The sequence below is a fragment of the Narcine bancroftii genome, chromosome 3 (assembly GCF_036971445.1).
Source record: "Narcine bancroftii isolate sNarBan1 chromosome 3, sNarBan1.hap1, whole genome shotgun sequence".
In the NCBI taxonomy this organism is placed as follows: domain Eukaryota; kingdom Metazoa; phylum Chordata; class Chondrichthyes; order Torpediniformes; family Narcinidae; genus Narcine; species Narcine bancroftii.
In genome coordinates, this window is record NC_091471.1 from 141,057,437 (window position 1) to 141,070,253 (window position 12,817).

General features: G+C 37.5%; 1 protein-coding gene across 11 annotated transcripts in view; it reads left to right on the top strand.

Moving 5' to 3' along the window:
- Positions 1–12,817, top strand: part of LOC138757621 (la-related protein 1B-like) — a 93,622-nt gene that overhangs the window by 72,362 nt on the left and 8,443 nt on the right. For 10 of the 11 annotated variants that reach the window (XM_069925260.1, XM_069925256.1, XM_069925266.1 and 7 more), the window contains 6 exons: positions 1,710–2,066; positions 3,942–4,065; positions 6,810–7,018; positions 8,037–8,143; positions 8,972–9,129; positions 11,463–11,607. In XM_069925260.1, the coding sequence (XP_069781361.1) occupies positions 1,710–2,066; positions 3,942–4,065; positions 6,810–7,018; positions 8,037–8,143; positions 8,972–9,129; positions 11,463–11,607 (1,100 nt within the window). The remainder of the gene's footprint in view (positions 1–1,709; positions 2,067–3,941; positions 4,066–6,809; positions 7,019–8,036; positions 8,144–8,971; positions 9,130–11,462; positions 11,608–12,817) is intronic. The other variant, XM_069925259.1, reaches the window with a different exon arrangement.

Here is a 12,817-nt window from a genome sequence, read left to right on the forward strand (position 1 = left end):
TGAGAGGTCTCGGTGATTAGTGGCAGCATTGCGACCAGTGTTGTTTTTTGTTGAGAATTAAACATTATTTTAATGCTCAAAAAGCCTTACCTTGTTTGTTTAAACACTGATACAAATGATTTGCTGTTGCTGCTGTGCTGTTTTTTAAAAAAAAAGACCAGTTATCCAAAAAAAATTATGCGACAGTTTATCCTGACCATTTCAGATAATTGGAGTTGCACTGTACATAATTCCCTGAAAGTGACGTCACAGGTGGATAGGGTTGTAAAGAGAGCTTTTGGCTTATTGGCCTTAAGTATTGAGTATAGGAGTTGGGATGTTATGGTAAAGTTGTATAAGACATGATTGGTGAGGCCAAATATGGAGTATTGTGTGCAGTTTTGATCATCTAACGATGGGAAAGATGTCAATAAGAAAGGAAGAGTGCAGAGAAGATTTTGCCCGAACTTCAGGGAAAGGTTAAACAGGTTAGAACTTTATTCCCTGGAGTGTAGAAGAATTAGGGAGATTTGATGGAGGTATTTAAAATTAAGAGGGTGATAATGCAGAGTATATGTAGATAGGCTTTTTCCACTGAAAGTAGGTGAGATACAACTAGAGGACATGGGTTAAGAGGTGAAAGAGGAACAGTTTAGGGGGAAAGTGAGGGGGAACTTCTTCATACAGAGAGTGGTGGGAGTGTGGAATGAACTGCCAGTTGAAGAGGTGAATGTAGGCTCAATTTTAATTTAAGAAGAATTTAAACAGGTACATGGAGCACTGTGGACTGGGTATAGGTCAGTGGGACTCAGCAAAAATAAAAGGTTCAGCATAAACTAGAAGGGCTGTAGGGGCCTGATTCTGTGTGGTAATGTTCTATGGTTTTGAAAGACATTACAACAGTCACATAGGAAAGGTGTAGAGGAGTGGTTTTAAAACTGCTCCCCCCCCAACTTAAACTTAAATTCCACCTTAAGCAATCCCTATGCCACAAGTTCTCTGATTAGTATGGGATTGCTTAAGGTGGCAAGTGAGTGGAAAGAAAAAGTTTGAAAACCACTGTTTTAATCATACCTAATTGACTTGTTATGTGCTTGGTTTCATAACTCCAAAGATAATGGACCAATGACAATTTTTCTCGAGCAAAATATTTCCGTAACAATTGGGTCTAGAGCAGTGGTTCTCAACCTTCCCTTCCCACTCACATACCACCTTAAGCAATCCCTTACCAATCACAGAGCACTTATGGCACAGGGATTGCTTAAGGTTGAATGTGAGTTTGATAACCACTAGTTTATAGGGTTATAGGTAAATGGGACTGGCTTGGTTGGCTTAGATTTTAGGCTGGAAGGTCTGTTTTTACACAATGAAACTCTGACTAATTATTGGTGCCATGTTGAAAGAAGCATGTCTTCAACTCCAAAATATAAACCTTGCCCAACTAAGAGCCTGTATTGGCTCTACTGTGGGCTTTTAGGATATCCTTGCTGCTTGAGATGATGCAGGATATCAGTCCAGTTGTCTTTCAAGTACTGTGCAGCCCCTCATCCCTTGTGCAAATTGTAAATATTCCTCTAAAAAAGTAAAAGATTGTTTTGAAGATATTATGGGGTTAGACTCCATTTATTGTAACCAACTCCAGTCCCAAGCAATAAATGGGTTACACGTTTTGCTGACCAGTATTAAACAGTATATCATAAATAAAATAATTGTTTCATGCTGATTTTAAGGAAAGGAATTCACCAAAACCTCAACAAACTCAAAAACTGGAGCAAGAAGAGCAGGAGGAACTCGATTTCATGTTTGATGAAGAAATGGAACAGATAGTGGGTCGCAAGAATACCTTCACTGATTGGTCAGATGATGACTCGGACTATGAAATTGATGATCATGATGTGAACAAGATCCTGATTGTGACCCAGACTCCTCCTCACATGCGCAAACATCCAGGTGGTGACCGAACAGGAAATCATGTTTCCCGAGCAAAAATTACAACAGAACTGGCAAAAGCTATCAATGATGGGTTGTATTACTATGAACAAGATCTGTGGATGGAAGGAAATGGGCCAGAATACTCGACGATAAAGGTGAACTACAATTAGCTCTAAATTGTTCATCTTGTTTAGCTTATTAGTGACCTAATATTTACATATGATTTTGACCAAGAAGGTTGAGAAATGATAGTGACCTAATATTAATGCAAATATGAAATGGAATTGTTGTAATATTGTCTGTTTATAACGCCACAACCATTAGAAATGGTATTAGACAAAATGTTTGATGGTAGTGTATAATTAATTTATGACCTACATTTGAACATTCTGTACATTATATTTCCTCCCTATTTTTATGCTGGTGTATTGAAATCTAGATTAAGCTTCACCTCAAAGTTTTAAAAATTTCAGTAGAATATTGCCCCAAAAACCAGATCTGTTATTAATGGGCGTTTTTTATGAATTGCAGTGAAACTGCATACTCTGTAAATAGAAGAAATAATTTGGTTGGTGGTACTAATTGGAGGGAATATTAAGTACATGCTGTGAAATTTGAGCCTCCCTCTTTCTGCTCATTTAATGTAGTTAATAAAGTGTATACTCTGGGTTCCCAAATTGTATTAATAATTCATTTGCTAAAGTATGTTAAGTGGGTCTTTATTTTTCCTTTTCAAAATTGCTGCATTGTTTTTGTGACATTAAGTCCCCAACTGTCTGTTTTAATGAAAGTAGGGAGCTTAATGCTCTGGCTAATTTTTCTCTACTTTAACATCAGGGTACTTTTGAATTTGTACTCTTGCACCAATGCCAAATTGTCTATCGTGCTTTGTCCCTTTTTTCTGAAATAAGGTGTAATGTATTTATAGTGCCCAATCATGACTCTTTTCTTTTGAGAAGAGCCTGGGTCACTTCCCAAATCTGTTGCTGAAGTATAATCTGCATACAAGTGAATTGAGTAATTCCAGGGCAAGTTATTTGATTGGCTGAGTGGGAAGTAGATGAGGGAAGTTATTGGTCTACTTTAAAGCATCAGAGTAGATTTTTTCCAAAATGTCTATTGGAATAAATTGTAAAAAGGCCTCTTCCCTTGAAATATATTAATGTGCATGTTTCTAAATGATTTACATTTTTAATGGAACAGTAGACTTTGAATATATTGGCTATATTACCAAAGATTCTTGGCTAGAATTGTCCAGCCTTCTGCTTGGTATGAAATTACGCCAAGCACAACCAATTGAAACCGGACATTTTAGTTGTCGTCATTTCTTGTTCCATACTCTGTCTGCCTTTGCTATAATTCAAACATGCTGTTTAATCTGTTTGAGAGGGAAGAGCAAATATTGATCAGTAAGAGGACATGGGTAGTTAAACAAATTATTCTGTGCTGGATAAATTGGTGCATTTTATAAAACCTCTATAATGAGAAATTTGTTGTGTGTAATTGTTGCTCATCAGATAGCCATGTTCTCTCCAGTATTGTTGCATGCTTTGCTGTTTTCTTCTGAAAAGTTGCAATTTAAATATTTGTCAGAGGAAGAATGGCAAAGAATTTTCATATCCACACTAACTTGGAAATTTTGATTATACTGAGAGATCCTCAGTGATACAAGGGCCTGTGCATTTATGCATCATATTTCATGATTCTGTTCTGCAATTTTATTCAGTTTGTGACCATTGACCTCAAGAAACACAAACTTCAGATGCTAGAATCATTGTGTAAATCTTGTGCAAAACAATGAGATACTGGAGGAACTCAGTGGATCAGATAGCATCCAGGCAGAAATGCTCAATGTTTCAGGTTAAGGCCCTTTATTGAGACACATAATCTTGTTTGTTTTGATGGTGTACATGTTCAAATCTATATAAATCTTTATAAATGTTGGATATCTCAAAGACAAATTAGATTCGATTCAGTCTAGTCTTTAACGTAAAAAAAATATAACTTTTTTTCTTTTCATCTTAAAATAGCAAGAAATTGAAAATTTTAAGAAGTTGAATGTTATCAGTAAAGAGCATTTTGATACTCTGGCACCCGAACCACCTGTTGATCCAAATCAAGAGGTGCCTCCTCCACCTCCAAAGGCCCATCAAGGTAAGATAATGAGGGGCCATAGTCTTTTTTTTTAGGGCAGGGAAATCCAAAACTATAAGTCTTAGAAGATGAGGCAGGAGAGATAAAGGATCTGAGGAACAATTATTTTTGCACTGAGGATGGTGGGTAGATAGATCAAGTTGTTAGAGGAAATGGTAGAGGTTGGGACAATTATAGTGTTTAAACCTGGTAGATTTAAACTAGATTTACAGGGGGACAGGAACCAGAGTAGATGGAGGAGTGGAGAAGGGAAAATCGATGTGAAAATTGCATGCACAGTTAGAAGTCGACAGGTTGTACATGGTGGAAATGTTCTCAGGTGCATCTATTTCAATGCAAGGAGTATTGTAGGAAAGGCAGATAAGCTCAGAGCATGTAACTATGCAGATTAAAGATGAAGAAGTGCTTGCTGTCCTTAAGTAAGGGTGGATAAATCCCTGTGGCCTGACAAGATATTCCCTCGGATCATGAGGGAGACTAGTGTAGAATTGCAGGGGCTCTGGCAGAAATATTTAAAATGTCCTTAGCCACAGCTATCGTGCCAGAGAATTGGAGGGTAGCTCACATTGTCCTGTTGCTTTTAAAAAAAAAAAAATGCTCCAAAGGTAACCCTGGAAATTATAGGACAGTGAGCCTAACATGAATAGTCAGTAATTAATTGAAAAGTGTTCTAAGAAATCAGATATACAAATATTTGGATAGCCAAAAATTGATTAGGGATAGTCAACATGGCTTTGTGCATGGTCAGTCGTATTTAACCAGTCTTTTCTTTTCGAGGAGGTTACCAGGAAAGTTGATTAAGGAAAGGCTGGGGATGTTGTCTACATGGAGTTTAGAAAGGCCTTTGACAAGGTTCCACGTGGGAGGTTAGTCAGGAAGGTTCAGACGCTAGATATTCATGGTGAAGTAGTGAAGCCAAAGAGTAGTGGTGGATGATTGCTTCACAGACTGGAGCCCTGTGTCCAATGGTGTGCCTCAGGGATCGGTGCTGGGACCATTGTTGTTTGTCATCTTTATCAATGATCTGGATGATAATGTGGTAAATTGGATCAGTAAGTTCGCAAATGACATTAAGATTTGAAGCATTGTAGACCGCGAAGAAGATTTTCAAAGCTTGCAGAGTGATCAGGGCCAGCTGGAAAAATGGGATGATAAATGGCAGATGGAAGTTAATGCAAACAAGGACAAACCAAGAAAGGGCCTACCCAGTAAATGGTAGGGCACTGGGGAGTGCAGTAAAAGAAAGGGATCTGGGAATACAGATATATAATTCCCTGAAAGTGGTTTCACACGTGGATAGGGTTGTGAAGAGAGCTTTTGGCATATTGGCCTTCATAAATCAAGGTATTGAGTATAGGAGTTGGGATGTTATGGTAAAGTTGTATAAGACATTGGTGAGGCCAAATTTGGAGTATTGTGTGCAGTTTTGGTCACCTAATTGCAAGATGAAAAGAGTGCAGTGAAGATTTACTAGAACGTTGCTTGAATTTCAGGGACTGAGTTACGGGGAAAGGTTAAACAGGTTAGGACTCTATTCCCTGGAAAATAGAAGAGCAACAGGAGATTTGATAGTTTTTTTTTGATGGGGATAGAGTAAATGTAGATGGGCTTTTTCCACTGAGGGTAGGTGAGTTATAAACCAGAGGACGTGGGTTAAGATTGAAAGGGAAAAAGTGAGGGAAACTTCTTCACACAGAGAATGGTGGGAGTGTGGAGCGAGCTGCCAGCTGGGGTGGTGAATGAGTGGTCAGTTTTAACATTTAAGAAGAATTTGGGCAGGTGCATGGATTTGAGAGGTATGGAGGACTATGGACTGTGTGCAGGTCAGTGGGACTCAGGACTATGGACTGTGTGCAGGTCAGTGGGACTCAGCAACAAAAAATGGTTCGCCACAGACTAGAAGGGGCCTGTTTCTGTGCTGGAGTGTTCTATGGTTCTAATGTGGGATTAGAGGTCAACAGAGATTTAATATTTTGTAATTTTCAGTGTCAATACCATATTTGAAAGGTGATTTTCCATTTTTTATTAATTTGAATTTATCAAGGGAGGGAAATATATAATGAAATATCTGGTTATATTTGCAATTGTAGGTATGTGAAATGTCACAATTTAGTAGATCAAGATTATTACTGTGAATGCCACTTATTAAGCTGCATTTTCTCAAGTGAAATGTCTCTCTCCATTTTATATTAGTTGAAATGGAACATGGTATTTGAACCAAATAGAAATTGCATTTATGTTTCAGTGCATCTTTAAACTGGTATATCCAGGATAACATAGGCATTTAAACCAAGTTCATGCTTCACAGGTCTAATGGATAATGGAGAATTTGCTTTATATCCTTCATTTTTCCCAGTTTAATATTTGAACCTTGACTATGCAATTATTGCAGGGATTATAGGGAAGAAATAAGCAAATTGAATTGCTCTTTCAAGAATTTGTTATTGTCACATGTAGCAAGATTTAGTGAAGGCATTCTGCATGCAATTTAAGTCTAGCAAACAGTTGCCGCAAGCTCTTCCATCTTTTCTGAATGACTACCATCTTTCTTTAGCTCATTGATTTATGAAGTTGTTCCAGTTGCATCCTAATTGTGAATTTGATGATATTAATCCTTTTGATTAATGGAATTTGAGTCCTCCAAAAGCTAGTTACTTGTTATAGCTTGCTTTAGGTCCAATAGAACAGCTTGGGTACTAATTAAGAAAGAATATAACAGAAAAAAATCTTGTATATATTTTCAGATTTTACAGAAGAATTAGCCAACAAGCTGTTCGGTGCTCCAGAACCACCAGTTTCAAATCTAGCCCGCTCTCTGCCTACAACTGTACAGGAATCGCCAGTGTGTTCTGCCAGGACACCAAGGACACCTCGGACACCTAGGCTACAAGATCCTAATAAGACCCCACGTTTCTATCCTGTTGTAAAAGAAGGACGGCCATTGGATATTGAGGTATAATATTTTTGAGTGAAAGAATAAAGTGCAAAGCTCATGCATTAAATTATTTTTGAGTTTGTATTCTACATACACTTGCTTGGCTTAGTAATATCACAATATTTCATAAACCATGGGTAGTTCCATAAGAGCAGCTTTTGCTGGAATACATCAGTTACTCAGTTAAATCAGTTACTCAGTTAAATAGTTAAATCAGTTACTCAGTTAAATTAGTTATTCGGTTACTCAGTTTGCTGGAACACATCGGTTACTCAGTTTGCTGGAACACATCAGTTACTCAGTTTGGTGGAACACATCAGTTACTCAGTTAACATTAACAGGAACAATTATTGTCATGGTTTCAAAATTAATTTGGCCACCTGCTTTTTAAACCAGGTACCTGATTTTAAAAAAAAAAATATACAGACTTGTTATCCATTGTGAAATTGTGGAGTAATTTGTACTATTCCAAAAGGGTGAAGTTCTGGGGCAAGACTAAAATCATACCATCCCAATTTGAAGTTAATGTACTCTAGTTCTATTTTGTTTTTTTCTTTGTCTTTTACCTGTCCCTTTATGTTTTGTCATTTTTATAATTTGCAAAATAGCTTCAATTTTTTTTTAAAGCAAGTGATTTTAAATTTCCTTAAGGCATTTTACCTGTTTCTCTTATTTAGCACTATTTTCTGTGTTCTGAAGTGAATTTGCTTTTAGGGAAATTCATGGTGAAATTATTAATTTCACCAGGAATTATCAGCAGGTTTTTGTAAAATAACAGGAAAATGCATTTATCCTGAAAGAAGTGCTTAAAGCAGGACACATTTTATTGCTTTACTATCATGTCCATTTGGCACAGTAGCGGTTTTGCATTGCATCCCTACTTAACCTCAATCTTTCTACCTCAGGCCCTTAATGACGTCACAGTGACTTGGCCCAAATGCATGATGTGAATGTACATTGAGGGTAAAGTGTAATTTACTGAGGAAGAAACTAAGATATTGGTAGTATTTAATCTTTAAGGTAATTTTTGTTACAGACACCAAGGAAACGAAAGACCAGACATAGCTCAAATCCACCACTTGAATGTCATATTGGCTGGGTTATGGATTCTAAAGAACACCGACCAAGGACATCATCAGTTAGGTAAATACTTTTGTTGACATTATCTAATTATTATTTGATTGAAAAGATGTAAAACAGTGGAACCAGGGCATTCGTTATGGCAATCTTTGAAATCTGCACATGTTCTCTTGCCTCTTGGTAGATTACTACTGTTCTTGAAGTTTTGAGAGATTTCTTTGTGTTCATTTCACATTTTTAATGTTAGTTTTTCATTACTATAAGTAAGGTGGTTGAAATGGATATCTCAAGGCAACTTTATTCATCTTGGTGTATATTGTCTTGTGATGATAGATAAAAATTTATTAATGTTGCTTGTGTGCAAAATTTGGCCCTGTGCTATAAAAACAATATTTTGAAAACTTGTTGAAATTCTATTCCTTGCAAAGCCATCAGCCTGGAATAATTCCATTCCCTTAATTTTTAGTCTATACCAGCCTGGAATAATTACCTAGTGTAACCCTGAAAAATTTTTTTTTGGCATCACAGGTATTTAATACCAAAGAAACCTTTTCAGCACTTAAAACAGGGAAAGAATGAAAGAAATGACAGTAGAAAAAGATCAGGAAAAGATACCATGGGTGATTTGAGTTTTAAGAGCAAGGCCAAATGATATACAGTGTTTATTTTTATTTTAAATTGAGGCAAAATGTCTTGTGGTCTGTTCTAAACATATTCTGCATTTAAAATTCTTGGCTGCCTTGTATTGGTTTGGCAAATTTCTGGTCAGTTACAGTGAAAAATCAGTCCAAACTAGCAATAACTCGGAAAAATTTGAAGCAGATTCAGCCGTGTAAAAGCTAATGGAAGGTGGTCTAGTTTTGAAGTACACTCACTTTATTGTTTGTTTAGTAGCTCAAATGCAAGTCCTTCAGAAGGCACAACTTTTGGAAGTTCTGGCTGTACACCAAATTCATTGCCCAAGTTCCAGCATCCCTCGCACGAACTTTTAAGAGAAAATGGCTTCACCCAACAGGTTTACCATAAATATCGCCGAAGATGTTTAAATGGTGAGCGTGTATCTTCTATTTTCAAATTGTAGCTGAATGTTGGATAGTTAAGTGTCAAGAAAGGAAGTTATTTATCAACTGCAGCAATTCTGTAATTGTGTGTAGAATCTTATCCATTTTTGTTTTTGTAATTTTGTAACTGATCAGTCCTGGTAAGATGATGTTTTTTAAGGATTAAAAATAGTAATGTATTGATATATACATGTAATGCCATTAAATGGTAATTTTGAATGGTAGAGCAAATACAGTGGAATCCCTGTTTAATGTAAATTTGGATACAAGGTGATGAGTTGTGTGTGTATATATTTACAAGGATATATACAAGGTATGCTCTGCTTAACATCCACATTCCATTCTTTGAGATGGGATGTTAAGCTAGCCAATTTTAAAAGATGCAGTACCAGGGATGGCCACTCTGTGGTGCAGCGGATGCTTAGAACGGGCGCATCTAAATGATTATGGTAAGTACAGAAATGTTTATCTTGGTGGGGAATTCGTTCACATGGCTGCTGTGAGCGGGTGAGGGAGGAGGGTGAGAGCTGCTGCAAACGGTGGGGGGGAAGGTAGTGTGCACTGCTGTGAATGATTGGGGGGAGGGGTGGAGGTTCTGCTACAATCGGTGTGTGTGTGTGTGTGTGTGTGTGTGTGTGTGTGTATATATTATATACAGAGAAACCCTGATTTTGGACGACTCCGCTTTTTTCAAGATGCAAATTTTTATTTACCCCACTCTAACACTGGATGCTAATGAATTTCACAGGTTGTATTTTAATCCAGTATATTTTTATTGTAAGGGTCCTATATTAATTGTCTCATCAATCTGAATTTACAAAGATAACAAATTATGCTTGCTTCTTTTGAAGAGTGCTGAAGTAGCGTCTAGTTGCTCTGTACTTCTGTTGAGTTAGAACTTAAAAACATTCCACACTTCTGGAAAGTAAAATGTGTATTCATGATTTAATTACTTTAAAATCCTGAATTGTGAAGCTATTGATCTCTAACTTGTATTTCTACCTCTATGATTCAAATAATGCAACCGCAGAGTTGTTAGGTACAAGCTAATCTTCACTATCTTTTAACCAGGTCCACTCTTTCAAAAAAAACCTTTCAGCTTACAAACACGTGAAATATTAATTTCATTTCTGGCAGCATGGTTAGCTTAGCAGTTAGCACCAAGTGGTTATAGCACCAGTGACCGGTGTTTGAATCTGCACTGTCTGTAAGGAGCTAGTACATTCTCCCCATGTCTGCGTGGGTTTCCTCCGGTTGTTCCTGTTTCCTCCCACCTTCAAAACATACTGTGTTGTTGGTCGATTGGGTGTAATTGGGGTGGCACAGGCTCGAGGGCCAAAAGAGCCTATTACTGTGCTTGTGATTTTGTCTAAATTTAAAATTATAATTTAAATATTCTTTGTTGATACACTGTGCACATGCAGGTACAGTATTCATTTTCACACAAATGCCACAGCCTTCCTCCTTCCTTGCATCTTTCTCTTGACTCTTCATACCTCAAATCCTTCCTGAACCTGAACTCCTTTCGAATTTCCAGTCGTACAACATGGAAAAGGACCTTTGTTTCAATATCCCAAACTGCTGTTGGCCTATATCCCTCTCAAATATTCCTATTCGTGTACCTGCCCAAATGTATTTTAAACAATGTGGCTGTAACTAGTTCTACACTTGACAGTGTGATGCAATACCTTTTTTTGGATGAGTTCAGCTCCAATAATATTGAAACTTGAAACCATCCAGGACTGGTACTTCATAAATACATTAATCATGGTGCCACCTGGTAATGAAGGAAGTTATTGGTTGCTGTATACCATCTCCAAAACACATTGCTGTTAGGCTACTGTAATAGCACTTTCTGAACCAATCTTCAAGAAGGATTAGGGCATCAGATGCAGGGGAATGCATCCATTGGCGTGTTTCCTTCGAGGCTGCAAAAAATTCTCACTTGCAACTATATTTCTGTCTAAATTCTGGAGTTATTAACCCACATCTTTGGGAATACCTTCACCAGAAAGACTGCACCAGAATGATTAATCAGGAATGGGCAATCAGTGCTGGTCTTGTCAATGAGGTTCATGTACCAAAAAAATAACTTCGTAATCCAAGCAACATCAGATAGAGTATAACTGGAAATGTAGAGTGAAATAGCCAACTAGTTTTTTATATTGACCACTCCATACCTCAACCTAACAATTTTTTAAAGTACTTGGCTATCTACCGTAATTTCAATCACAAGTGAACTTGAGTCAGGATTGACAACTTTGTTCCAGGGTTTTTTTTAAAGATGATTTATACGAATTTCATTGCATCTTTCTTTTCAGAGAGGAAGCGATTAGGAATTGGACAGTCCCAGGAAATGAACACACTATTTCGTTTCTGGTCCTTTTTCCTCCGAGATCATTTCAACAGAAAAATGTATGAAGAATTTAAACAGTTGTCGCTTGAGGATGCAAAAGACAATTACAGGTATGATCAGGAGTTGGGAAATCATTCTGGACTAGCAATTCTTCATGATTTTCATGACAACTTGGAGTTTTATGGCACATTTAATGGACTTGTTCACTGGTTTATTATGGAACAGATTTTGACACCAAGCCTTATTGGGGTCAGTAACAAAGATTTTGTGGTTAGCTTTAAGGTAGATGATGGCAAAAATTTAAAGGAGCACAGGCAGAGGGCAGTGAGATTTAAAATCCCATTTGTGTTGATAGTAAAATGAGACCTTAATAGGCTTTAATTGAAAGTAATCATGTGCAAGTCATGGCTTGAAAGCACCAACCCAAGTTCCTCGTGCTATGTCAGAAGTGGGCACACGACCACTATCTCAAATGACAGTGTGCAGGATGTTTATCCAGCTGTAGCGACTGATTATGGAGCTTAAGCTGCGGATGTATTTGTGATGGATTGTTCATTGTGCTGAGATCTTTGTGAATAAAGATGTGTTCACGGTCTAGATAAAGTGTGCCCATGCAGGAAGGGAGGAGTTTACTGTCCCATTGTTGACTCAGTAGCACGGTGGACGGGTGGTACAGGAGTCACCTGTGACTTTCCCCATGTTTAAACAAAGTATCTCTTTGGGTGTTGTTGGGGAGGCTGGCTTACCAGTCTGGTACACAGGAGCAGAAGAAAAAGAGTGGGAAGGCTTTGAAATAAGGAAGTGAATTGTAAGCAGAACATTTTTAGCATTTCTGAGGCTGCAAACAAATTTGCTTTGTAGTAGGTTGCCTGCTTCATGCTTGTGTCATGGATGTCAGCTTTTGTTAGCTGCAGCACATTCTGGAAGGTTAAAGTGAGCAGCCAGTTGCGGTACCAGTGATGTAGGTAGAAAATAAAAATGAGGTCCTTGAAGCTGAATATTGGGTATTAAATAAATATTTGAAAAAAAAATGGACTTTATAGATAGTAATCTCAGTATTAGTACCCAAAAAAACTGGAAGAATGAATGAGATGAATGCAAAACAAGAGGATTGGTGTAAATGGAAAAGGTTGGAACTGGTTCTTGGGAAGGTGGGTCCCAGAAAGTAGCTGAAGGGGGGGAACCAAGTATATACACTGAACACCCACAACTATTCAACCTGCTTGTAAAACAAACAAAAAGGTAAAGAAGGTGGGGGTGACGTACTGGTCAATAAGATTAGTGAAATAATGAGGAAGGATATTATCTCAGATGATGTGG